This window comes from Cinclus cinclus, chromosome 1, assembly GCF_963662255.1.
Source record: "Cinclus cinclus chromosome 1, bCinCin1.1, whole genome shotgun sequence".
NCBI classification, from domain to species: domain Eukaryota; kingdom Metazoa; phylum Chordata; class Aves; order Passeriformes; family Cinclidae; genus Cinclus; species Cinclus cinclus.
In genome coordinates, this window is record NC_085046.1 from 6,159,834 (window position 1) to 6,187,095 (window position 27,262).

Genomic DNA, 27,262 nt, shown 5'->3' on the forward strand with positions numbered 1-27,262 from the left:
AATCAAGATGCAGCAACTGAGAAAGATGGAAATTATCCTGACCCGTGTTACCACAGTTTGGGCCAGGATTTGGAGCAGGAAATTCTCCCAGCCTACCTAGAACATGGTACCCTTTTAATACATGAGAGAAAGCACAAATAATCCTTTGTCCAGGTTCTGAATGCAGAACTCCTCAATCGTCCTCAGTGAGCTGAATGCCAGCTTTCATTCTTAGGGATTCTTAAGAAGTTTTGTTACAACACAAATAACCTTAAAATATGGGGCATAGAACTAATTTAAAGCCTAAGAATCTGGGTTTTGGTGGAAGTGGAAAATTTAGAACTAATGGCATGTATTTTTTTCCTGGAGACAAGTGAGGTGGAATTCCTGCAGTTCTGGATTAGATACAACTTGAGGACTTAAACTATTCAGTCACAGTAAAGAAGAATTATATCTGCAGAGATCTGTGAAAAAAACAAAAAAACAAACAACAAATAACAAAAGAAACAAACAAAAAAGCCAAACCTAACCAAAACAAGGAAACAAACCCTAAGACAGAAAACAAAAATAACAAAGGAATTTTAGATTATTAAGTGCTTAACGTGGTGTGTGTGATTAATCTTGAAAGAGTAAATTAAAGGATCAAGAAGCTGAACATGACATTTAATTAACTTAATTAGGTGCATGCTGATGCACTTGTAGAGGAATGTTACCCTGTTTATACACAACTGAAAATGAGCTACATGGGATATTAAAAGGATATGGTTGTACACAGAGTTATCTTCTCCAGATTTGCATTTTTAAAATTCAATTCCCCCTGAGAAAGTAAGTAGGATGCACTTGAAGAAAGGCTTCCAACTATACAGACTATGAGAACACATTAATTAGGTAAAGCCTGAAGGACACAGCCTGTTCTGTCCAATGGTTTAGGGGGAAAAAGGTACATTTGATCTAGAAACAGCAGAAGACAAGTCAGTTAAGTACTCAAAAACATTTAACCAACAGAAACTCGGCAGTCTTCAGTGACGACTATTTCACTTTTAATGATTAAATAATTGAACAAATTGAAGTTCACCTTCCTCTGACACTGAATGACTCCTGACACAGCAAGAAATGATGCCCTGCTCCTCTAAGGTGTCAGACATCCCTCACAGTGTCTGCAGGTAGAGAACTACAGCAGAGTACTTGGGACCACCTGAGAAAATTCCACCTTCAGTTGAATGAGCTTCTTTAGATGTACTTCTCCAGTAATAAGAACCTCCTTTTCCTTGTCACTGTCAGCTCACAGTCTCCTTACTGGTGTTTTGATAATCAGTACTTTCTTTACAATGGCAGCTTCACCCAAATAAAGTCAGGGAACAGGATTCTATTCTCCCAGTTACACTGAACAAAGGAAATTCTTTTTACAAACTGCTGCTCAATTATTATATGCACAGCTGTAATTTTATTTTTAACTGTATAAGCCAAATCCAAATGCAGGATATACTCCTTAAAAACTGTCTGTGGCTATTTACAATGCCCAGAAAAGCTGAATGACTGATTTTTTGAGACTGTATCTTTAAAGCCTGGGAGGGCTGTCAAAGGTGGTGGCTTTTCTCCCATGCATCTGTCAGACACAAAGTTCTGCAAATAGAATTTTTACTTCATGCTGCTGGTTCACAATCTCAATGTCTGAATACAGAGCAATTAATTTATAAACCTCTCAAATTAAGTACAAGCTTTCCCCTCAGCCCCTTTCTGTTCTCCAAAAAATTGCTGCAATAATTTCAGCTCACTCAGGTCTGCCAGTGTTTGATACTTACTTTGTTCTCTGAGGTTTTTGCTTGCACAGCTGCTGAATAAAGAACAAAGCAGTTGTTGCTACAGAATACAATGTCCTTCATTTTATCTGAGCCTTCTTGGGAATCCTGGGAATCAAACACAGAAGAGTGTCAGAAGTGCATTTTAATACCATTCTTCACATAGTAGGTGTAAGGAAACAAGTGTTCCAATCTGGCTGGAAACTCTTTTATTTGTAGAACATTTGTGAAATAATGAGGGATGCTGTGATATAAATACTTGATTATTTGACAGATCTAACGTTACCACCACCTACACCCTTGTTCTTCAGCATTTCCTGCCCTTCACAGAAGTTTAACAATCAAAATAAAGCATTCTACACCATGCACCCATCTGCTTCATAGGCACTCTTGCAAAGCAAAGTCCATTTTCTTTTATCTTTTGATGGCAAAAGAAATGTCTCATTTCAGCCTAACCAATGCCAGATCACACTGTTTTATCTACTGATCCATCTACAAAACCTTACTGGGAATTCAGTGCATTCCTGTCTGTATGAACCTTTCATTCACGTTCTGGCTATGTCTTTGTGGTGTTATCACCTCCTGGTCACTGAAGAGCAATGGCATTTTTGAAGGAATGACAGCTCCCAGTGAAAGGACAAGAGATTGCAACTGAAATCTGATTCCTGCCCAAGAAGAGTGCAAGTATTCCTGCTCTTACAGTAATTCCTCACACAGCAACGGGGCTGCCTCACAAATGAGCTTTTTTTGAATTAAGGTCCCTGAAGAGGTCAGGGAAGGAGGTTGGTAGCAGAGCTTTGAGAACTCCCATAGATGGGACCCGTTTTATGAAATGGATTGGAATTCATTTTGTATCAGTAACAGAATTTTTAGCTGTACTACAAACGTGCTTGAATATCCTGCCCTGAATTAGGATACACAAGGAAGGGGGACTACACAGGAAGCTGAAGTGCTCTTGGCTGGCAGGACAAGCAGGATTTTATGCCATCCCTTGCTTTAAGGAGCCAGCTGCATGCAGGGCCCTGCCCTGGGCACCTCAGAACTGACCTGTTTGAGGAAGGGCAGGTCTTTGAAGGATTTCCTCACACCACTGCCCAGAACCACGACCTTGCAGTGAGAGCACCAGCGAGGCCTCAGTGCTGAGCCTTCTGCCATGCTCTGGCTGTGATCCTTGTAGCCAGCCAGACCTAGGGAACAGGTTATCTATCAGAGGCTGTATCAGACCAAACCAAATTCATCAGAGATCACAATATTCTTCACAGGTCTAGAGGACTAGCACCCTCTTGGACAGGGCATGGAAGAAAGGCTTTAAACCTTGACCTGACAGATAAATTGTAAAAAATCAGACTTAAACAACTGTGCAAACCAGGCAAAAACACAATCTTGTGTAAATAATGACAAAATAAACTAACACAGGAATACAGGCTGAAACAACCATGTCAGGCTTTCCAGCATGGGAACAATCTTTCTGAATGATCCATTTAAAACCAGACTGGACAAAAAACCCCCTAATAATGTTAGGAATTATGGGAGAAATGTCTCACTGACAGTGATGTAAACAGACAGTGGAAATCAGATGGATGAGAACTATTTTTGGTTAAATCCAGGCACATCCACATGGCCACATAAGAAAAGTTTAGGCTGGAACAAGTATCAAGTATTGAATTCTAGAGCATGGATTTATGAGGCTGAAATGCATCAGTAGTGATCAGTTAAGCCCTGGTACTGAACACTTGGAAGTTAAAGCCCACTCACCATTGCTGTTGGCAGGGAATGGCACACTGGGCTGCTTCAGTCCATAGGGCCCCACGATCCTGGCAGGTGCCATGGATCCTGCCTGGGGACCCTGCAGGAGCAAGTGCTGCCTGAACTCCATAGATGGGTTCCCTCTGTGAGTGTTGGAGGCTGCCACGGAGGATGGGACATCTGGAGCATTACTGACCTCGTAACTGTTGGGAATTCTGACATGCAGCAGGTTGGAGAATGCTGCTACAACGCTACTGATGTTCTAAAAACAGTAATAAAAACAAACCTTTGTTTACACCTGACAAGCAGTTCAGACACCAGAGATACAAACTATTAGAAGACTGCAACAGCAGCCTTATTGCATTGTAACCCCCTCAGAGTGACTATATATAAACCAAATTAACTGCTGTTGTACTCTATGTCTGTAATACAGGCTTATTCCTTTTACCTCAGCAGCTGTGGGATGCAAAGTAATTGCTACAGAGATAAGGCCAGATTTAGGACCATTCTGGGATGGTCCAAGCTGGGAAGAGAAGAAGCCAGAACCAGGTAATGCTCCTGAACTGGGTTCTGATTTTATGTAATTCCTTTTGGCTTCTGAACCTGAAAATAAAACAGAATACAGCACGTTAATCCTACACTTATGGGAACAGAGGGGAAAACAATCCTAGCTGTAAGTGCTCGCTCAGCTGCAGCCTCACCTTTCCCAGTGCTGCTGGGTAGGATGGGAATGATGGGAGATGGGACAGGCTCTGGGTTCTCCTCCTTTACAACTGACAAGTCTGGGTAGCGACTGATCTCCATTCCCACCACGCTTTCAGGAGATGAAGAAGGAACAAAGCTATCAGGAGTGTCTCTGTCCTCACAGTGATCTTGAACCCTGGAACAAAACCCAAAAATGCTGTTTTGGAAGTGGACTAAACTTTCGGTAAGCCAAAGCAATAAATCATGACAGGGAACTAAAATGAACTTGCTTATTGCTACTGGTCATGGAACACAAGTAGGTGGTTGGCCATCATCTGGGTATCTCATATTCCACTGCACACAAATTCCATTTCTTGGGAAAGATCCATGAAGAAAAACAAAGACACTAGCAAAGCCAAACCCTCTGTTCCTCATGGCTCTATCTACCAGAGTAAAAAATGAGTATTTAATGTTTGAGCTGTTTTAGTATTTAAATTGTCTGACCTTTGTCCACATACAGGCTCCAGTGTTTCACAGACACCCGTATTTTGGGCAAGCAAATGAAAGGGAGGCAAAAGGGAAGATCTCTGCAGGGACTCTCATGTTCCAGCCAGTGTTTCTCACCTGGGAAACTGGAGCTGTGCAGCTTCAGGCTGGCTCTTGCAGTCTTGCTGCTGCTACAGCTGTCACCTGTCACTACAGCATGGCACTGCTCCAGGAAAAGCACCTATTTGTATAGTTTTCTTCTGCTTTTAAGGGATTGAGGTAAGAATTCCTAACAATTTAACAGAATTGAGAGTCTAGCAGTGGCTGGGATCACCTACTTCACTATGCTGCTCTCTACACATGGAATGTTAAGAGTTAAAATGATCCCATTCCATTCTCTGCCCTTCTGTGGCTGTGCACAAAGGATTTTGTTTCTCCACATCTCCACAGTCTCATCCACTGAAAGATCACAGAATCTGCTCCAAATACCTTTTTGAAGATTTCAAGGAAAACTTACCTTAACTCCTCCTGGTTGTTATGAGGTGGTGTTGGAAGTGAAGCAGGAACATCCACAGTTTTGGGGCCCTGAGCCATTGCTCTGGCTAATAAATCATCTTGTGGTCTGAAAGGCAACTGGAACTGCTTTGGCCCCAGAGCTTTGGTAACTGAAACCAGAAAGGCACAGCACAATGAGACATCTGGACAGCTCTTTCAGTGACAGACATGCTGCCTGCTGAGTCTGGGTGGGGCCTGATGGTGACACCACTCTCAAGACACTTGGGAGTTCAAAAAATTGTAACCATTCATGATTAACTTCCATTTTTACAAAAACCTGCAGGTTTTGAGTGAACAGGGCTTGAAAGGCTTTTGAGTGCATCTTCTGCCATTATAAGAGGATGCTCATTTACTTAAATAACCCACAAAACTACAAAAAAAAATCAAGAATTTTGTAACAACAAAGGAAAAGGGGTGTGAAGAAAAGGATTTTAATTACTGAATAAGTCTTTAAAAAGAGCCAGTATAAAGAACAGAAAGCAATTTTAACTTGTCCTGTAAGCATCAGGAAATACATATTGACTGCACACATTCTGAACAGGCTGCTTTGAGACCACTCAACCAAGGACCTCACGCCAGTCATCTGTACTGGACCCAAAAACCTGATCATAAGGTTTTCTTTTTCACTTATTAGGAGTTTGTCTAGCTCTCAACATGTTTTTGAATGGGAACAAGGTGAAGGCACTGACATTATACTGGTGTAAAATATTGCTGGCTAGTAATGATCTAACCTTGAAAAGTCTGGGCATTTTGTTTTTATAAAGGAGTATTGCAACTGAGAAGCATCCTAGAAGGTCACCTGAATGAGATTGAGGGGACACCTCCCAGCAGCCTCCAGCTTCCTCATGATGGGGGGCAGAGGGGCAAGTGCACATCTCTTTTCTCTGGTCACCGGTTCAGGGATCCAAGGGAATGGCCTGGCATTGTGTCAGGGGAGGTTTAGGTTGGATATCAAAAAGGTTCTTCACCCAGAGGGTGCTTGGGCACTGAACAGGTTCCCCAGAGCAGTGGTCACAGCACCAAACCTGACAGAGCTCCAAGAGCACTTGGACAATGCCCTCAGGCACAAGGTGGGATTGTTGGGGGTGTCCTGTGCAGGGCTGGGAGCTGGACTCAATGATACTTGTGGGTCCCTTTCAACTCAGCATATTTTGTAAGATTCTAAGATCTGTTTTGCCATTTGCTACAAACAGGACTGACTTTACAGAACCAACACACATGAGCTTACCATCGTGGCCTCCCAGCACTCCAGCCTTGCCAGCGAGTTCCTCCGTGGTGGCAAAGCCATTGACCAACTTCTGGCAGGCCACGGGTGGTGGCGTGGGAGGGAGAGAGGCCGGGGGGGTTGGGGGATTGCTCAGATTGTTCTGCTGCATGACATGAATTAAAGAACCGTCCATCAGCATGGAACACAGGGAGAGAACTTGCCTTGTTTCACTACCAGACAATGTAACCCACTCAGAGCTTTACACCCAGATGCAGAACTGAGAAGCAGCTCTAGCTGATACCCAACCATGAGACAGAAAGCTATCTACTGTACAAGACACAATGATTGGCTTTTCTTACATCAGTGGTATCAAAGAAATAGTTCACGTGTGTAGACACTGCCACATACATTACCAAAAGAAGATGTGGCTGAACTGCTTACAAAAATGCACGAAGAACATATTAAGGAACAGTTTTCAAAAGAGTTCCTACAGTTCCAGCAAAGGTTCCAACTCCACGCTGAGAGAGCTGTTCCACAGTGACTCTCCAGCACCATGAGCAAGTCAGCTTCCCCAACTGTCAACAAAGGGGAAGCTGCCTAAGGATGAGGATGCATCAGCACAGGATGAGCTGTCACTGAAGCAGATACCATGGAGCAGCAGATACTCTGCACGTTCATACTCTGGTCTACTTCTCACCAGTTCATTCAATTGCCCATATTTTAAATGAAAATTAAATGAGAACTTCAGCATCTGTTGTTGATGCAGTCACGCCCACAAAGCTAATCCTCACAACTTACTTTTGACCACAACAACTATTTCTGTAGGTACCATTCTCATCACTACACTGTGTAAGTCTGGAAAAAACACCACTGGTTTTAATAGGTTTTTATACTAGGGTATCCAAGCAGCAAATTTGATTCCTTCTGTTCAGTATCCCACTGCCCTCCCAATATTGCCACTCTGATCTCAGAGACTGAGTTTTAAATGGTAAGGGTTATTAACTCATCAACAGTCTATTTTGTTCCCAGGTTCTTAGTTAGGGCTTGGTGGGCAAATGAGAAAAAGTCTATTTCTTATTTAATTTACATTAAGAAATGCTTTGATGCTTTCAATAACTTTGCAAAGTACTGAGAATTCAGTCTTTTCTGCTCCACAAAACTGTAATTACAATTTTCATTATTTAGCATCCATTTGTTAAAAGAGTATTTGTAGTTTTTAATTAGTTTACAACAACACAGTTTCCAGAACCAGTTTCCACCTTCAGAGGGTAAAACAACAGTGACTGTTTCACCACTGCACTATCTAGTCTAGCAACAGAAGGTTATTTTTCTTCTAGTTGCATGAAAGGCAAAAATTCTGACTAGCAGTAATAATAGCATGGACTTCTCTTCACACAGAGCACACACAGCAGAAATCCAGGTTAAAACCATACCTTGTAAATGAGCTGGGAGTAGTAATCTGAAGCCCCATCAAGAGTAGCACTACCGAAACTTCCCACAAGTCGATTTCCACCATTTAGCTGCCCACTGCCATAGGGGAGAAAGTGTGCAAAGTTCACTCCAATTATTGGTTCCACCAAAGGCAGAAGAGAAAGTTGCTGCATTAAAAAAAAAAAAAAGTTGGAAATTAAGTCTAAGACAGAACACTGCAATTCTCCAGTCAGTAGAGTGGTTTCTAACTTAAAAGAAGAATTGGAATTTATCCACTCTGAGGAAACCATTAGACAGAGGAACCCTCTGTTAAGGAATGTGGTCCCCTGTTCAGCTCCAGCTCCCTGCCAGTTCACCCAGAGGCTGCCAGAGCTGACAGGAACTCTGTGGCTTTGGGACTACCTGCCATGTCAGTCCACCTTCCAAAATTAAACAAACCCCAAACTTTAAACTCCCTGATTTTGTGGAATTTCACATTTTCCCCACCCTGTACTCAAAATTCAATTTAAGCATCAACTTCACTTCCACTGGGAGAAATCCACTGTTCCACGTGGCCTCTGGACTGCCTCCCCCAGCCCCTGCATACTCACCTGTTTCAGCTGGATGAAGGTATCTGCATTAGGATAAACTGCCTGCTTTTCTTCTTCCTCTTTTTTCCTTTTCTTGGACCGAGGAGCTGCTTTCTCTCCCGTCCTCTGAGCCCTCTTGTTTCTCTGCTTCTTAGTTTCAGGTCCTGCATCTGTTCTCTGGAGCTGGCTGTTGCTGCACCCAAATGCACCTTGCATCTGGGCTCCTGCAGTTTGCTGGTGTGAAAAAAGGAAGTGCAGCAGAATTTTTGACATTTTAATATACATTTCACTCCAATTCACTGCATGAGTCTGAAAGCACAGGCACAGAGTCATAAATCTCACTGATAACAAAGTGTATTTAACTGGCAGGTGGAACTGCTAAACTGTCCCTACAGACAGAATTATGACCTCCCATTAACACCACTGACATATGAAAACATTAAAAACTCACAGGCCAGCAATGTTCTCTTCTGAATATCCCCTAAAATAAAGTTACATGTCCATGAAACCTTGAAGATGTTCACAAGGGCCTAATGAAAGACAGACTTGGTGGCAGAAGAAAGGTGTGGAAGTTTATATAATACAAAAGTATTTTGAGGTCAGGAAGAAAAAAAGCATTGTAAAACATTTCTGGATTGTAGCACTTGCTTCAATACTTCCAGTACAAATCTGCAAAGCCCTTCTTCCCATGGAAGCATAGCTGGGTAAAAGGGATTACAATGGGACTCCAATGCTACAGGGGGCAAGGCAAGCCAAAAGAAAGTAAAATTTTTTAAAATCCATTATTATTTTAAACAGGTCTACATGACCCCTACTACCATTCTTCTAATATTCCTATCATGTGTGCTAACTGTGGATCTCAGGTGGAGTCACAGAAGAAAGCAGCACCCAGACACACCACCTTTTGTACAGACACATACCAGTGAGTAATTAGGAATCATACTGCAAAATCCTGCCTTAATATTAGGAAGTGGTATTTCTAAAGACAATTTTCTGTAGAAAACTACCTTTTTTTTTTTTGCATTTTAGTGATTTCTGAACATGCTGCTCTAAGAAGCCATATTAAAATTTATTCTTTTTTCAACACAGGCAATTTTACTTGTGGAGAAAAGGCAGGAAAGAGGCAAAAGTTCCTTAAAGCCATTTCCTCCACTCTAGTACAGGTAGGTTATGTTCCCACAGCAAGGCACAGACTAGGCTGAACTGCTGCTGACCACAGTGTAACAAAACCAGTACCAGGCTCACCATTCCTTCAGCTGGACTCTGCTTCTCTGCTAACTTTTTATCCCCAGAAGCCTCTTCTTCTGCTCGGCCACTGTTCTCTGGTTTCTGATTCAGAAGAGATGAGGACTTCTTGTTTTTTAGCAAGTGTTTCAGCAGCTCATTCCCTGACTCCCCTTTGGCTGCTGGAGCACCAGGTGGCTGTGCTGGACTCGGAGCTGAAGAGGTTGGCTGTGAGGTGACCTTATCCTCCTCCACCTTAATACTGCCTGGATTTTCTGGTTTAGGCTCAGTTTGACCTGAGCATTGATCAGTTTCTGCCTTTTCCAGTTTAACTTCTTGGAGGCTGGTGGGTGTGTCCATTTTAGCCTTTTCAGCCTCTACATTCCCCCCAGGCTGTTTCTGGGACATGCTGCTGCTGCTGCTGCTGCTGGGGAGCTTCCCCTCCAGCTCTGGGGAGCTCTGGCTCTCTCCTGTGTTGGATGTCAAGGGGCCTGTTAGATCCAGGGACTCCTGCTCATCCTGGTGCCGTGGCTCACTGGGTGTGTTCACTGTAGGGGTGGAGGTAGCATCAGAAATGGTTGGGGTTGATGGTGCAGTGATATCCGAGTGTGGAGTTGATGGGGCTTTTATGGACTCGGCGTCGTCGTCCTTTTTCTTTTTCCGCGTCCTTTTCTTTTTGCCTTTCTCTTCTGGGATTATGTCAGAGTACAGCTGGATGAGAGACTGGCCTGATACAGGGGTGTTTGCAGCCTGGGGCACACCAGTGTCTGACCCACATGGGGCACTACCCCCCAGCACTGGAGATGAAGGTACAGCAGAAGGGAACGGAGGCCTGACCTGGTTCTGTGTAAAGGCAGCCCCAGGGAGATTCCCGTGAGTTTGTTTTACATTATGGAAACCGGGGGCTCCACCTGGAACAGGAGATGCATCAGGTCCAAAAGCTGCAGGTCCTACTGGCCTTCGCTCTGTGCTTTGCATAAAACTGGTGGCAGGAGGGGAGGTCACAGCACCCTGCTGCAGGATCTGCCCCATCTGCTGCTGCTGCTGTGGGGACGGCTGCAGGGGCCGAGGCGTTTGCATGAAATCACAAGGCAGCTCAGAATTGAAGAAAGGTATCTGAGATAAGGATGTTTTGTTGTTCAGCTCAGGCCCCATGATACTGTGCTGCTCCAGCTCCATCCTCTGCTGTCGAGCTCTATGTCGATCCACCTCCTGCATCAGCTGGATGCGCTGCCGCTCCTGCTGCTCCCGCAAGCGCTCCTTCCGCTCCCGCTCCTGGAAACTTTCACTGAAAGGGTTGTTGTCCTCAAACTCCACCCTTGGGGGTGGCCCTGACTGAGCAGCTGCATTTGGGCCAGGCACAGGAGCTGGTGCACCGGGAGTAATTGGCAATGGTGTCATTGGAGGCTGCATCCTTGCTGGATTCATGGAAATGTGACTCGCTTGGGTATTTGCAGATTGCCATCCGGACAGATTTGGCATCCTGGTGGGGTTGGATTGCCCAGGGATCACCACTGCATGCTGCTGATGCTGGAGCTGCTGTGCCACCATGGGGAAGCTCTGTTGATTCATTGCTGGTGCTGTTCCTCCCGGAACCATGGGAGGCTGGGCCTGGACCCCTGGCATTATGGAATGTGGGGCCATCCCACACTGCTGCTGCTGCTGCTGCTTGATCCGGTATTCCTCAATCAGCTCCGCGTGCTCCTTCTGCTGTTTCCGAATCTAAACATTGAAACAGTCATTATTCACCTCTGCCACAAACTGCCTGTGTAAGCAGCATAAACCATGCAACTCACCACTGTAATTCCAGGAGACAATGAACCTCAGGCCAAGCCAGCATTTCTGCAGTGTTTTCAATGCTAAACAGACACTATTTCATTAGAAATACTCCCCAGCCCAGCACTTCAGACAAAAGAGCAGCACCTCAAAGTTCTAATTACACACCAAGACTGCACTGTGCTAGAGAACATATAAACCTAAACCAGCAGTGATCCTTGGCCTACAGATCTTATCATCCATGCACAGCACACAAACAGTTGGGAACAGATAGGAAAAGGGAAACAATGAGATGGATGATGATCACACATCAGCAACGTTTTTAAAACTACGTAACTGGAAAGGAAAAGTTTGCGGGAAAACAGTGACTGATATTCCCATTCGTTCATGGGCAGATCCTCAAACATCTCACGTCAGATGAAAATTGCAACTGCTGCTTGAAAATTTAAAATTTTAAGCCCAAAATAAATTCAACACGGACACTACAAGTTATGCCATCTAGTTTAGATGAACAAGGGAAGTCAAGGGAAGGACACAACACTGTAAACTGGACAAGCAAGAGCCTTTCAGAAACACTGCAGAGACCCAACTAAACTTGTCTCTAAAAAAATAAAAGGATTTGCAACCCACTGGTTGATGATGCATACACTACAGAAAATCTCATTTCTGTTCATTTGATTATGACTTCCACAGCTTAGGTAGGGCTAAAAAAACCTCTGTAATATATTTTGAATTGTGTGATAGCCCTCTCCTTTATCTGAAGCAAGGACTAAGACAGAAAGCTCAGGGTAACAGTGATGCCACAGGACACACTTCAGGCTGCAGGACAGATGCAGCCAAATGGTTATTCACACGATAATCCCAGGTCCAAGATGATTTATGAGCTCTGCCTTGGCACTGACACTGCTGGTTAAACAGTGCCACTGCAGAGAGCCACTGACTGGATCTATCTGGACTCCAGTGATCCAGTGCTTTGTGGTCCCACAGCACTAAACCTGTGCTGGCCCTGTGGGGCTGTACTGTGAGGCACCCAGAGCACCAAAACCTCCAGGGCCTGCAGGGGTGGATCAGCCACGACTGTCCCTGGAATGAGCCGAGGCGTCCAAGGCGCAGCCCTGAGCTGAGCTGGAGGTTTCAGCAGTGCAGGGAGAGCAGGGCAGAGCCTGTGAGCACAGGCAAGGAGCCACAGGAGCCATCTGGCGGTGTCTGCGTGGCTCCATGCCTGGCCAATAACCCTGTCTCTCATCAGCTCGTGGGGCACAGTCAGCTGTGGGATCTCAGTGCCCAGGACCAACCACTCACAGGGATCCAGGAGCTCTTTTCTCTCTCCACACATACAGAGGCTTTTCAAAAACTATCAGGAGCTTGATCGCAGAAAAATGACTTGATATGATTTGAAAGAGTGGCAAATTGCTTCCAACAGAAAACTATACTTCAAACCTCATTTAAGCTCCTATGAGGTACAGAACAAAATGCTGCTAAGGATGTGGATGAATCAACCACTGGTGTAAATCAGTGGCTAAAGGGCAGTGGGCAGCTTCTGCCAGCAGTAGATTAAACTTAAATTTAAAAATTACAAATAGGAGAGCCTTAATTATGGGGCAGTAAATGGTTGTGCCAGCAATGTCATGGTTTGCAGCCGTTACTTGTCTAATTCCACCGTAAGATTAGACTGTTGTATGTATTATAAAGATTGCTTAAAAGGATTTCTTTTTGTGTATGTGTTTATTCTACTTGTGATTCATTGTGGAAGGGGAAAAAAAAATACATAGATATAATTTGCCCACTCCATTCCTCTTCCACACAGTGGAAAGATGAGCCAACTAATATCCCATCTAGCACATACTCTGTCTTGAAGCAAGACTGGAATGAGAAATCAGGGGTCAGATATCACTCAGGACTTCATTCCAAGCTGTCTGTTGCCAAGTTTTTTCCTTCATACTAGTGAAGGATAATTCTAAAGCATTTTTATTTTCAGCAGGACTAGATCATGACAATCATGCCAGATAATTTATAAAAAATGAGGTCTTGAGGAACACAGCACTAACTACTGGTGGGCAAAGCACATTAACAAAACCATCACAAGTTTCAGCTCACTTACTATTATCACACTTAAAATATGCGAAATTCCAACTGAATATAAGGAAAGGAAAACAAAGCCCAGTGAAAGTGGTTCTGTGGAGAAACAGGGTCCCAGTGAGGCTGGGAAATCTCCTCCCCCGAAGACTTACAGAACTTGACTGACAAGGTGCTGAATAATCAGATTTAATCGTGAAGCTACTTCTGCTTTGATCATGACTATAAGATCTCCAGACACCCCTTAGACCTGTGTTATTCCATGACACAATACTGATGATCATCATCTAGGAATGAGACAGACCATAAAACCAGTCTAAACACTAAAGATAAAATAAAAAGAGATTTTCAAATTGTAAAAGAATAAGAAGATTGGGTTAGGAGGTTCATTCAAGCCTGAAACAAAACCCTGCATGCTAAAACTTTTCTCTGAATGTTTCATTTTTGCTCTGCATGGTGCCAGGAATTCTGCTGCAAGTCATTTTGCCAAGGAATTCCCCTCTTCCCAAACTACTAACCCAGCTTTTGGTCATAAATGTTTGCTACAGAATATTCCTTTGCAGCTCCAGTGTCACCTACACTCCAGAGCAATGCTGCTGCACATGCAAAACACAGCAGGGAGTGGCTCCTTTAGGTGCAGCTCAACTGCGTCTTTGAGAAGATTTAAAGGAAAGAGTTACTACCACTGTGACAGCTCAGTGCCAAGGTGAACAGTCTGGAATCCAGATGATTACCTGATCTAGCTGTTTTTGGACCATACTCTGCTGCTCAGTAACATGTTTCAGCTGTTCTGCATCTTCCTCTGGGAACTCCCGGCCGGCTTTCTTGGCCGTGCGCTGCTTGGCTGAGAGGGCCTTCTTGGATTTTCTGTGGGCTCCAATCTGCTCCTCCAGGTACTTCTGCTGCATTTGAAGAAGCTGCTGTGTATCCTGCAGCCATTCCTCGTATTGCTTTCTTTGTGAATCATCTAGAGAGAAGGGACATGAAGTGTGATATGATCTCATCCTGGAGATGAGCACTCATCCTAATTTTTAAAGCTCAAGTTTAGCCATCAAGTTCCCCTCCTTATTTTATGAAACTAGTGGTCAAATTCAGCCAAATTTGACAGAGACTTTGGTATTTCAAGAAGTAGTATGTTCTTGGAGTGACCTGAGTACTTGAGACAGATACCCAAATTAGTGCATTTGTGAGAGAAAACAGTTTTAACACAGTCCATTTTCAGGAGATATCAGTCAGCTGTGGATGCAGCAAATGTGCTCTTGTTAATGAGCAAACGTGGCTTTGAGAACTGCTACAGAACCCAGCGATTCCCTGTTCTGCCACAGAAGAAGGGACATGGAAGATCTCTAGAAATACTCAAGTACAAAGAGATTAGGGACGAAGGACATAAACTTACAGGAAACACAGTCTGATAATTTCTGGTGTTTGCAGAAAACTGTTGTACACGCAAAATTTTATTACAAGTACTAAAGAAAATATTAAAATTCTGAATACCATCAAAGATTCATGAAGTGAAAGAAAGACACTGCTTTTGCAAAAACCACTTTGTCAGTGTCAGCCCTCAGCACGGGGCCTTCAGCACCAGTGCCATTTCCTGCCCCAAAATAAATGCCTCTCATTTAGGCTGTAACTGAGACATTGCTCTTCTTTCAAATGAGAAATGCTGATCTGCCACGGGCAGTCCTTTGCTCTCTGATGTTTTTCTGGAGGCAAAACAACCATGTCTGGTTGACCTGCACTAAGCACAGAAATCAAGAGAGAACACTGGTGATGGTGTCATTTGTCTCCTGATCACATTTTCAGTGAGCTGGTACACCACGAATAAGCACAGACTTTCCTTGTGAAGATCCTTGTGTAACAGAGATACCACACAGCAGAATGATTTCAATATAACCACGTCCTCCTTGTGCTCCAGACCCTGCCACTTTCTACTCCACAAGTCACTGTGTCAGTGACAGCTTCGACTGAACAGCTGAACTAAACCTACTCAGGTGAGCTACAGCCTCAAGGTGCTTTCAGGGGAAAATTCTGCAGAACTGATCCCAAAAACTGAGGGGACAATTCAGTGGAAGCACTGAGAGTAACGTCAGAAACATGAAAGTACTAAAATTTTAATGAGTTCCAGGTAAGAGTAACTACTACTGAACTGAAAAAGAGATTTACTCAAGTGCTCAGAACCCACCCCCACCCAAGCAGAGCGGGGCCATGCTGAGTGCCATGTGAAATCTCACAACAATTAATGAATACAGGTAATATTGCCAACGCTCCTTATTGTATACTCAGTGCTGCTACTCCAGCTTCTGGAAAACGTGAAGGAGTTTACTTCTGTTTCTTATTCACAAATATCAAGTGAACTATTTGTAGTGATGGAAACACTTTTTTTACACATGGTCTTTCTCTCCCAACATAAGCTCAGTTTTAATTTCTTCTCATAAATCTTTCTCATCACAGAGAATAGGGTTCACAATTGATCTAGGGTATCCAGAAATATGGAATGTAAAAAGCTAGTGCAGTATATTTCTGCTTTCAACAACTGTGTTTCACAGCCAGGCTTGCCTAACCAGTGCCTGGAAAGCTTTTTCTGGTATTTGTTCAATGACAATGATGTTGCACAAAACTCTCTGCTTCTGAAATAAAAAATTCTATCAACACACAGAGCTATTCTCACTGAGCTCAGAATATTGCAACACAACTCAAGACCAGGTTTCTGATACAGCAGTCTGCCAGTTATTAGATGACTGCTCTCACACAAATCCAAATAATGTTAATTTTCTGTTTCCCTCTTTCCTTATAGTGTTTTGTCGGTAATAGCTTCTAGAAAAAAAAAATGCTAACAGCATTTACTAAACACCCCTTCATTACCTGGCATTGTAATGATGAAATGACTCAGTTTTAAAAGGATGATTTTTTTTTTTAGAAACAGGATCCATTTATGGATAGTTCATTTTAAAGAAAATAGAACTGTAAAGTAAAGAAAAAAATCCATACAATAAATTACTAAATCTTTACTTACTGACAAAACCAGGACCAAAATTGGGAGGATTAGGTCTAGAAATCTGAGGTGTCAAACTTCCATCCTAGAAATTTCAGTAAAACAAACAGACAAGGATATTAAATCATGACTCAATTAAAATACCCAAAAACCTAGTTATCATTATTCAACAGTTTTGTTTCAAGCCCGTATCAAGTTGCATTACCTGTGTAATTGCCTGCTGCATATGATTTTGGCCTTCACTGGTCTGAGCCCCTGGCACTGGCTGACCCATAAAGGGAAACCTATTAATAAAAAGAAAGAGAAAATGTAACCTGGCAAACTGGCATTTTAGGAGAGAGAGACAACTTTATTATGTTCAACTCAAATAAAGCATCCAAATATTTTACAGACATTCACCTGAACTTCTGTACCAAACCTTTTCAACATCTGGAGAATACAGACAGCATTTTGCCCTTGGTAGAAACTACTGCATTTTACATTTTTCAGAGAGATGATGTAAATATGACCTACTGTGCTAGAACAGTGAAAACACACACTTATATTTTAATATTTTATAATTTGAAGAAAAACAGTAGAATGTATTTAGGCTTCATGGTCACCATTACAGTCAACTGGAGTTGGGTAAATGTACACCTTGGGTAAGCCATTTATTATCATGGGGCACTGGACAGCTTGAAGGGCTACACAAAAAGAACAGGCACAGATCCTCCCTGGCCCATGGACTCCCCACCTACGCCAAGGACAGTCATGGTGCAGCCTGCACAGTTCATGGCTCCTTTTTGTCCTCAGAAGGGATTTAATGAGAGGATGGAACTTCCACTACCTGGGCTGAATGTTACTTATATCCAGCATTAAATGATCTGATGCAACATGAGGTTCCACTGTTACATGGCCATCCCCAGTTTTCTAGCACAGCCCATGGGAGGTGAGTCATTACCTAATTAGCAAGTGGGAAAACAAGAAGAGCATCAACAGTGAAGCCATGTTGACCCATGACATAACAAATGGAACACGAGTCTGATGCATTTGAATACCTTTTATAGCTCCTACTGCCACACTGGCTTTATTCCTAGGAGATAATCCTGTGTTAGCATAGAATGCAAATTACATGATAGATTTTTTTTTTTTGTATTTCCTGCACACAGTTTCCCTGAGCTCTGTCATTTCCTTTTACATTCTGTAGTCCTAAAGAATGGTATTAAGTGTTGCCTACCTGTTCATGACCATTGGTGGCATCCCCATGTTACTCTGTGCCATGACTTTGTTGATCCCCTTAAGAGCCACCATTTTTGCTTTCATTATGGGATCTGTAATCGCATCAAAATCTGTAAGACAAAAACAGCAGCAGTGAACCACACAGCTGAACGTTTTAAGTTACTAAATGGAAATTACTTGTTTACATATAGTTCATGCGTAAATCTTCAGTAAAACATTAACTGCATTCCTATTTCACATTAATTGTCTTCCCCACTTTTCAAGGTTAAGAAGCAGTTTCACGTATCCTTGTAGGAGAAGTTAGTCCAGCAACAGCAGTCCTTGTTTTCAGCTACAACATACTAACAAAAGCAGGTCAGTCTGAGAAGGACTCTAGACCAAATCTGGCCTGTGATCCAACAGATTAATAAATTCTATTTATAGGTTTAAGACTCAGGAAGAGAAGTTGTTTCTGTGATCTCAACTGGCACACCATCACTAATGCACCAATGAGAATGGCCTTGATGGTCATTGTAGTTACAACTTCAATCATTCTCAAAATTTAGTGTTTCACTATCAGTTAAATGATGGCAATGGTCTTAATTTGAACACTCAAACTGCTAGGTTATATTAAACAAGCAACAACAGTTTTTCTTAGTTTTTTTTTTTTTTTTTAGTACAAGCAGAATTACATGTGCTATTTCTCAGCCTTGCCTAGACTGTGGGTTAGTAACTGCTTTTGATAATCCATTTTCTTGTGACACAACAAATACTGCAAACAATGTCACAAAACAACCAAAAAACCATAAACATAAAATCAATAGATGAAATATCAAAAGGTCAGCTACTGCATTTGATCACTTAATTTTGTTTACAAAGGATGTATTTACTTCTTATCTCCTGAGAACCTAAAGTATAAAGAGTATGTGACACAGCTGTCACGAACTTTATCAGTAAAGCAGAATTGTTACCCTGATCCTGGTAATGACAACAGGAGCCTTGCCACAGAGCTCAGAATTCCACCTACATGCTCTATTTCCATGCTCAATACTCCCTAATAGGCAGGCTGATTTTTATCATACCATCTCGAATCTCTACATCTACACCTGCTTCTAGCAGTGCTATGGATTATTTAACTATTTGTTGCTGCATTTTTAAAACACCAACCAGAACACAGACTAACAGGACACCCACATACCAATATTGGGGAAAAACGGCTCCGAACGCTGGCGAATCATGGCTTGCATCTGTCTCTGCTGCTGCTGCTCCTGCCTCTCCTGATCCAAGAGGTCCTGAAGAAGAAGTGGCTGTTCCTCTAACAGAAGTGGCCTCTCACGGTTTTGTTGCTGAGCTAATGGCTGAGGGAGCATCATCTGCTGGGGACCAGAGATGCCACTGGGACCAGGACGGTTTGGTACAGCCACAGTCTGATTAGATGTCTGTCCTGTCCCAAAGTTATGGTTAGATGATTGACCCTGAATAAATCCTGGATTTGGTGACCCTTGAGAAAAATTATGGTTCATTCGTGGAACCATGGGCAGATTTGAATTTAAAGTGTTTTCCAAGATCTGTCCAGCAGGTGTCATGAGTGTTTGTGGAATACCTGATCCATGGTTCATTTGTGTGGGTGGCAGAGATTGAGATGGTGATCCCAGAGTTCTTGCTTCAGCATTGTCTGAGCTTTCACTAGACAGCAAACTTGAGAGGACTGGGGTGGACCCAGAAATACCGCAGGAACTTACTGCTCCTTGAACAGGCAGTGGAGCAGATCCCTGAGCATCTGGACTAGGCACAGTTGTATCTTGACTAGGAACAGCAGGAGTTTTGTCAGGGAATTCTGGGTTAGCAGGCTGGGCAGGAGCCTTTTCTCCATCCTTTAACTCCACTTCAGCAGCCTGTTGAGTACTTGCCGACTCAGTATTTCCATCACCTTTTTCATTTTCCTTTTTCTTTTCCTCTTGAGTGTTTGGGGAAAGTACTTCTGTTTTTATTTCACTTTCTGTAGTTGATTTCTTTGGTGGAGACTGGGTCCCAGCAGGGGCAACAGTTGTATGACCTTGTTCTTTCTGTTTGGGTTCTTCAGCCTTGCCCTGGATATCTAGTTTGTCATCAATGGGGACACTAAGGTCTAGTTCTTCATTAAACATTCCTTTCTTATCCCCCACATCAAGATCTGGGTCTGTGTACGCAATTAAATCAAATTCCCCAGACCTCAGAAGATCATCAAGGTGAGGATCATTGGTTTCCAAATTATCTAGAGTGTCCAGTTCATCTCCTTTCCCATCCTCTGTGTCCAGGTTCAGATTTTCCAAATCCTCATCATCTAAATCTTTGACTTCAACCCCATCAAGGTCTTTCACATCCAAATCTTTTACAGCAGGATCATCAGGATCAAGCTTTTCTTCTAGACCATCACTCGGCTGGTTTGAAATCTGCAAGTCTGCAGATTCATCACTTGGTGCAGATGTAGACAAAGATGGTCCTGGAAACGCATCAGCAACTGGCTGACCTAGAGAACGCATTACAAGTGCAGGTGGGTTCTCAGGATTGATTTGATCCTGCTGGGATTGGGACATGTGCTCCAAACTCGCAGACATCTGCAACTGGTTTGGTATTCCTTGAGAACTGTGTCTCAGCGGCTCTGCCTGTCTTGGGCCTGGGAAATCCTGCCTGGGCAGGAACCCGGGGTGCCGCTGGTGCTGAGCTGCTGCATCCAGCACAGTGGCAGCAGCAGGACTGAAGGGCAGCCTTGGCCTCCCATCAGGAGCTCTGTGGCGCAGCTCGATGAACGCCTGACCCAGGATGTTGTGCTGCTGGACTGGAATTCCCTGCGGGGGAAAATGCTGCGAGATCCCGGCCGTGTTATTGATCTGTGGGTTGCTCACTGGCCGGGGCATATCGATGGACAGGGATCTCCTCAGCTGGGGGGGAACTCCAGGGCGCTGCATCGGCTGCTGAGGACCAAGGAAACGCTCCTGGCCCGAGGGTGGACCATGGCCACCTCCTGGAAACCCGTATCTAAAAGAAAGCATGAAAGGCCAAATTGTCTTTTTTCTCAGTCTTTCATGACTAAATAACTGTTCGCCAAAATGCTTTACACGATGCATTCATCAAGATATTTAAATGAATGTTTTGACTAATTAGACTTACATTTAAATGAGCTTTATGACTACAATAAAATAATTGCTTTAATTATGTTTAATAAACAACCTGTTTTCAACTTCAATAATAATAATAATGGATAGAAAACTCTGACAGTCAGAACTAACATAGTAATTAAAATACATGTTAATGCAATTCAGAGTAAAAAAACCTCAGTGTGTGGATTTAGAAATTACTGAAATAAATCCAGATACTGAAAAAATTAATTTCTGATATGACAATGTATGTCGACGATGGTATTCATTTTACATTGTAACATTCACTGTAAAAATGCCATAGACAGAAGCTGATGCTTGACTACATACTCATTAGAAATTAATATATTCATTATTAAAACATCAAAATAAAGTCCAATCTTTTACTTTTTTTTTAGAAATACCCCAAAAGCCACAGACAACAAGGTATTTCAGGTCACACAGTTTGACTAATTCTGCAGTTTCTCTATTTTGTGAATTACTTTCAACAAAACAGTGTAAAACACTTAGCGTAAAACACACATTCTAATGTTCCGGGAAAACCCACTGCACGAACAGAGTTCAGGAAGGTTACCAGCTCCTGTACATGACTTTTCATCCTGTCCAAAAAGCCCCCTTTCTCTGTCTACCCCTGAAGTACCCTGAGTTTAAGAGACCCAAGAGCTTACCTCAGACCATGAGGTCTCATCCCCATGGTGCTCATATCTCCTGGAAACTGGGGTCTGTTGAACTGCCCATCCCCAGGGAATGGCCCACGCTGCTCCTTTGGGTACATGGAGAACCTTGGCCCACCTGGAGGGACCACAGAGGACCTGATATTCCCAGGATAGGGAGGAGGAGGGCGGTTAAAGATCTGGTTTAAGCTGTCTTGCTGCCAATGTTGAAGAGGAGCTGCATGGGGAGGAGCTGCTGCGTCCTGCAAGGCCTTTTCCTGGCGAACTGCATTCTTCTTTTGCTGCTGCTGCTGTAAAATAATCTCACGGAGCTTCTGGCGCTGTTTAAAAGAAAATAAATCCTTATGTTTGACACTGCAACTGACATCTTTTGAAGTGTCACACTCTGCTAAGGTTGAGCCTTTTGGAGGAAAAAAATCCTTCAGTTGTTACAGGAAAATATCATAAACTACCACAATCACCTCAGAAATGAAAAGGGGGGTCAAATGGTGCAGGGTGCTGGCAACCCAACTTAATATCCAGATGTCTTGGTAAAGTGTATGGTGTGATCCCATTCTACCAACTGATGTAGAAGCAACTCTCTTTCCCTTTTTCTATGCCAGGAATGCAGGCCCTCTCATAACAGGAAAAGTGCATTCTAAGAGACAAAGGTGACTAGAGGACCTCTGAAGAAAATTCAGCTAGAGGTTTTTACACCACAGCTGCAGAATTTACTCTTAACTCTGTATGATAAATGCCACCAGCTTTCCATTATTAAATTCACTTCCTCCTTCCAAACGAAAGATTGACCAGCTTTCCACAAGCTGAATGTAATTCTCTCTCTCAGCAAGAGCTGTTTGCCAAACATTCACAGACAGAAACCAGGAGTGAATGCACCCCAAGAACAGCAGCGACCAAGGGGAGGATTCACCTCAACATGCTGGCCAACTGCAAAGTCAGACATGTGGTCTGAGATCTTTGTCTGTACTCCCTCTCCAGCCAGTGAACAAGTCACCGACAATCAGTTTCACACCTCATTTGTTACGGACGAGAACAAACTGACTTTTTAAAATACTTTTTTTTCCTCAGACTGTAGCTAAAAGTACTATTACAGACCAACCATCCATGCCTTCAGTGGCTTCAAATATAGCCTTTGCTTCTTTTTCTGGATCTTGTCCAAACTCCTTTAAAATTACTGATGTTTTTGTATTCTGTATATTGTGGTTCTGTCCAGAAGGATCAAACTAACATATTAAGTAAATTCAGATAATTTGAATCTTACACAGTTATGTTTAATGGCAAAAAACTTCAAGTATTAACAAGAACAAAGGCAATTCTACTTCCAGAATTTTAATAACATCAGAATTCTCACCTGTCTTAACTTCTCAGTATCTGCTTGAGACATATTCATGGTATTCTGTGTATCTGTTACTCCCGTGGTGGGTGCTGGGCCAGGAACTTGGGAAACTTTGGGAAACTGTTGTCCTTGAGAAGTCATCGGAGAATTTCCAGATGCACTGAAGGTGCCCTCAGACCCAGGCCGTGGCTGTTCGGCAGCATCATGGGCCAGCTGGCCAGTTCCAAAAGATTCTGGCTGAGGTCTTGGAGTCATTGGTGGCTGATCATATGGGTCATGTGCTGGTGTAGCTGCACCATGGCTAAATGAATCTGTTATTGCAGGTCCTGCAGACCTGGGAGTTTGAGAACACGGGTCTGATGGCCTGACAAAAGTGCCCTGCAACCTGCTCTGTGGTGGCTGCAGGAAAGGATCTCTATTTGGTATTAGTCCTGGCCTTGTCATGGCAGGTCTGTTAAAACTCTCAGGAATCCCTGGCCTTGGGGTTGCTGGCTGCTGAGAGTAAGGATCATTGAGAACTGGCCGCGGCGTTCCAGGAGGTTGGGCATACGGATCAGAATGTCTCTGGTTTGCTGGGGACTGAGCAAACAGATCTGCTGGTTGAGCAGGTCTTGGTGTTGGTGGCTGCTGCATATATGGATCCACTGCAGTGGGACGAGGAGTTCCTGGGGGCTGGGCATAAGGATCAGCAACTGGCCGAGGAGTACCTGGAGGCTGGGAGTAAGGGTCCTGAGAAGCTGGCCTTGAAATGGGCCCAGACTGAGGGAAAGAATCACCCTGCTGTCGCACTACCCGCGGCGGATGGGCAAAAGGCTCCTTTATTGCAGGGTGGGGAGTGAGGGGAGGCTGGCTGTAGGGATCATTGGCCTGGTTATGGGAAAAGTTATCCACTGGCCTCGGCGTCAGAGGGGGCCTTTCATAGGGATCGACGGCAACGCGCCGGGGCGTGGCCGGCATGGAGGAGTAAGGGTCTTGTGGGGACTGAGGAGGGCGCAGAGGAGTTTTGAAAGGCCCAGGGCTCCCGTCCACAGGAGCAGGAGTCGGAGTCAATGGAGGCCGTGCATAGGCATCAGCAGAGGTGACCCTCTGTCTCTGAAACGTGTCAGTCCTAGGGGCCGGCTTAGTAAATGGATCGCTGCTTCCAGCAGCTAAAGGAACCTTCCCTGACTGCTCCGTAACTATGGGTGACCGTGGGACTCCTAGCGGTTTGGAGAACTGCTCCGATGGCATGACAGGCCTGGGTGTGTCTGGTGGCTTTGCATAGGGATCACTGCTACCTGGAGATGAAGAACACGAGTCCCTGACTGGCGAGGGCCTGCTTCCCGACGGCTCCCGAGATACGGAGGACTGTGCCGCACAGGAATCTAACTGGGCAATGGTGTTCCTTCTAACAAAGTTCTGGTTGATGGGTGCCGGTCGGGGTGTTCCAACCATTTTAGCATATGGATCCATCGGAGAAGGAGGCCTTGTGTTTGTGGAACCTGGAGAAAACATCTGTTGTGATGATGTCTGAGGAGTCTGAGACTGAGACAGTGAATCGTGTACTGGGATTCGGGTGGGAGTGGGAGGTGGGGCTTGTGGCTTTAGGAACACATCATCAGAGGACACAGATGTGGGCGTAGCAGGGAGCTGCTGCTTTGTGAACAGATCCTTATGGAATGTCTGCTGTGCAGGAGACATACTCCCATTGCCAGTCTGCGGTGTTAAGGGGCTCTGGATCCCACTGCTGGGTGTGTCTGAGCCAGACTGGCTCACGTGCTGCTGTGAACCAAACTGCTGCTGCTGCTGTTGCTGCTGCTGTTGCTGCTGCTCATTTTTCACCTGTTCAAGCTTCTGTGTGGCTTCTATTTTGGCCTGCTGCTTACTTTTTTGCCGCATTTGCTGTTTTAAAATTATGAGGAAAAACATTACACTTCTAAGTTCAGCATTTACAAAATCTTTCTAATGGTTGAATCTATAACGAAAACTTCAGGACACATCCAGTTTCAGTTACATATAATTGCAAATTTTAAATGCAATGGGAGCAGAGAGTCTAGCTGCTTGTGAAGTTCAATTACCGTGACATGCATCTTGCTTGCCTGGGAATAAGCATTTCCCAGGTTGCCTAAAGAGCATCACTGCTTTCCAACCTTATGCTCTAAAGACAAAGGTTACTGACATGCAGCACTGGTGTGGTCTTTGAGAGACACCCAGCCCCATGTGAGGCAGCACTCTGCAGGACAAAGTTACTGCAATACAGGATATGTAATAAAAACCTACTGCACTGACCACCCATGCAGAGATAGAACAACCCCTTTCTGTAATACACAGAATTTAGAAGTCAAAATTTAAAGAAAAGGTTTTTTACAAGCAGCTTATTTTCTGATAACATCTATTTTCTTCCCAGGCAGAATGGCTGACTGTATACTCTTCTACAAAGAAAGATTCAAATTGGTTTTATTACAACAGATTCCCACAACGCAATAAAAAGCAGGGAGAAAATAACAAAATACTCTAAATGCTACACACCTGTCTGAATTTCCATTCCTGCTCATGTTCTGATTCCCTCTGTTTTAATGGATCTTTAAAGAGGTCGGAGTCGATGCGTGAGCTGGGATCAATGCTATCCTGTTGCTGCTGCCTTTTCATGGAGTCATTTGACATCTGTACTTTATTGATGCGCAAAGCAGCTCTATTATCTCTGGCTTTTTGCTAGAAGAAGAAAAAAGATGCAGTTAGACTTATTTTCTTCTAAATGTGCACACTGCATCTGTTATTCCTACAAAATTTATCACCGAATTATTTGTACAGCCTGTTTTAATCACACACATCCTCATGGAAATGACATTACGCACTTCAAAAAGAATTCCAATCAGAAAATACTTCACACCTATGCAGAAATTCTGTGTTTAACATATATGGAAGGAACCAAGAGGTTACTAGCAATTAGTAAATTAGTAAACCTATTAGCAAAGCTTTTCTATACAGGAGGGTGTCTGTTCCAGGCACTGTGCTGTGCCAAGAAATCGTTAAACCCACCAGTTTACCTTTCAAATCACATATTGGTGTGGTCTACAATGTGAAGGCTGAGCACAGCAGATGATGTTTGGATCAATAAAGGCCACTAATGTGGAGAACTTCAGTGACAAGAAAAATACAGTCTAGTCCATTAAATGACCTCTAAAGATCTGAGTCTGTTAACAGTTAACACTATAAACATAGGATATGGGCTTATGGATCAGGAAAACCTGGATGGAGACACAGCAATTCCTCTTCAATGAGCCATTTTACAGCCATAGTGACACTTTAAAGTATCTAATGGAAGTTTCAAAGAGCCTGTTTTACCACCAATCTAGGATGTGATTTCTTTTCTGAACCAAACCATCACATCCTCTTTTTCACAAATTTATTTGCAGCTGTCAAGTAGGGGGTGCCTCAAGGAAAAGGCTTTAATAAATTCCGCCAACAATGAAATAGTGACATGGATGAGAGCACCGATGTCACAGCAGCAGAAAAATCACTGTCATTTTTCCCTGTAAGTGATAGGATTGTGCATGCTAAGTAAAGTTAAGAAGCCTATAGTGAAAATTTACTAACACTCCACTGAATTATATTTCAGCCTTCACTCAACCCCTGAGTGCAAGTCCCTTAGGAGAGGCACCACAACAGCTTCTTTGTATGAACGATGCCAGGAACATCCACAGGAGCTGCATGGCAGGAGCACAAGGACTGTCCTGAGAATTACCACATCCTGCTGTGGAAATACTGCTGTGCAGGAGCACACACTCTTCTCCTGTACATAAGGGAAGTAATTTTTGCTGCTGACTTTTGGATACCCATCACAATGATACGACTGCATTTTTTAAGAACAATGAAAAATAAAGCAATCAGTAATAGAAATAATTGCGAATTAGTAAAAATGCCACCCCTGTAGGTGGGTATTATCTTATAAATACTACAAAGAAGGAATCATCAAGATTAACTACAGCATGGGCAAGATGACATAGAGGTCCAAAGGTACTGAAACTGCAACACTGAATAAAAAGCAGAGTAATCGTGCTGCCTAAGTGATACAAAGAAGAAACAAGCGAATTATTCTTTCAAGAGGAAAGGGGTTCAGAAAAATCAAGTACTCCACTTCTGACAACGAATTTGGCATACGATTTATCCTCTTAAGCCAGAGATCAGGTCAATTTTGAATTTGGACAGCAGAAGATGATGCAGTACTACTAAACTCTGAGTCATCAGCACGCAGAGGAATGAAGTTTGCTTACTGAGGGGACTATGTGAAAAAAGGGCAGGTAGGGGAAGGCTAAGAAACTGAAAACTGCAAAATCCACAGAAACCTGCCAAGTGAGAATGATCATCCAATTGCTGCTGTGAAGAAATAAAAACGAGAACCAGGAGAGAATGGA

At 43.4% G+C, this 27,262-nt stretch overlaps 1 protein-coding gene across 15 annotated transcripts in view; it reads right to left on the minus strand.

Moving 5' to 3' along the window:
* The window catches only part of KMT2C (lysine methyltransferase 2C), a 190,672-nt gene that overhangs the window by 7,405 nt on the left and 156,005 nt on the right, over positions 1-27,262 (minus strand). For 13 of the 15 annotated variants that reach the window (XM_062506292.1, XM_062506335.1, XM_062506325.1 and 10 more), the window contains 18 exons: positions 25,377-25,559; positions 22,884-24,749; positions 21,527-21,852; positions 18,920-20,739; positions 17,741-17,852; positions 16,730-16,808; positions 16,546-16,609; positions 14,267-14,499; positions 9,702-11,402; positions 8,478-8,690; positions 7,890-8,054; positions 6,478-6,619; positions 5,212-5,359; positions 4,226-4,404; positions 3,973-4,127; positions 3,534-3,786; positions 2,826-2,965; positions 1,782-1,886 (listed from right to left, as the gene is read on the minus strand). In XM_062506292.1, the coding sequence (XP_062362276.1) occupies positions 1,782-1,886; positions 2,826-2,965; positions 3,534-3,786; positions 3,973-4,127; positions 4,226-4,404; positions 5,212-5,359; positions 6,478-6,619; positions 7,890-8,054; positions 8,478-8,690; positions 9,702-11,402; positions 14,267-14,499; positions 16,546-16,609; positions 16,730-16,808; positions 17,741-17,852; positions 18,920-20,739; positions 21,527-21,852; positions 22,884-24,749; positions 25,377-25,559 (7,884 nt within the window). The remainder of the gene's footprint in view (positions 1-1,781; positions 1,887-2,825; positions 2,966-3,533; positions 3,787-3,972; positions 4,128-4,225; positions 4,405-5,211; positions 5,360-6,477; positions 6,620-7,889; positions 8,055-8,477; positions 8,691-9,701; positions 11,403-14,266; positions 14,500-16,545; positions 16,610-16,729; positions 16,809-17,740; positions 17,853-18,919; positions 20,740-21,526; positions 21,853-22,883; positions 24,750-25,376; positions 25,560-27,262) is intronic. The other 2 variants (XM_062506358.1, XM_062506257.1) reach the window with 1 other exon arrangement.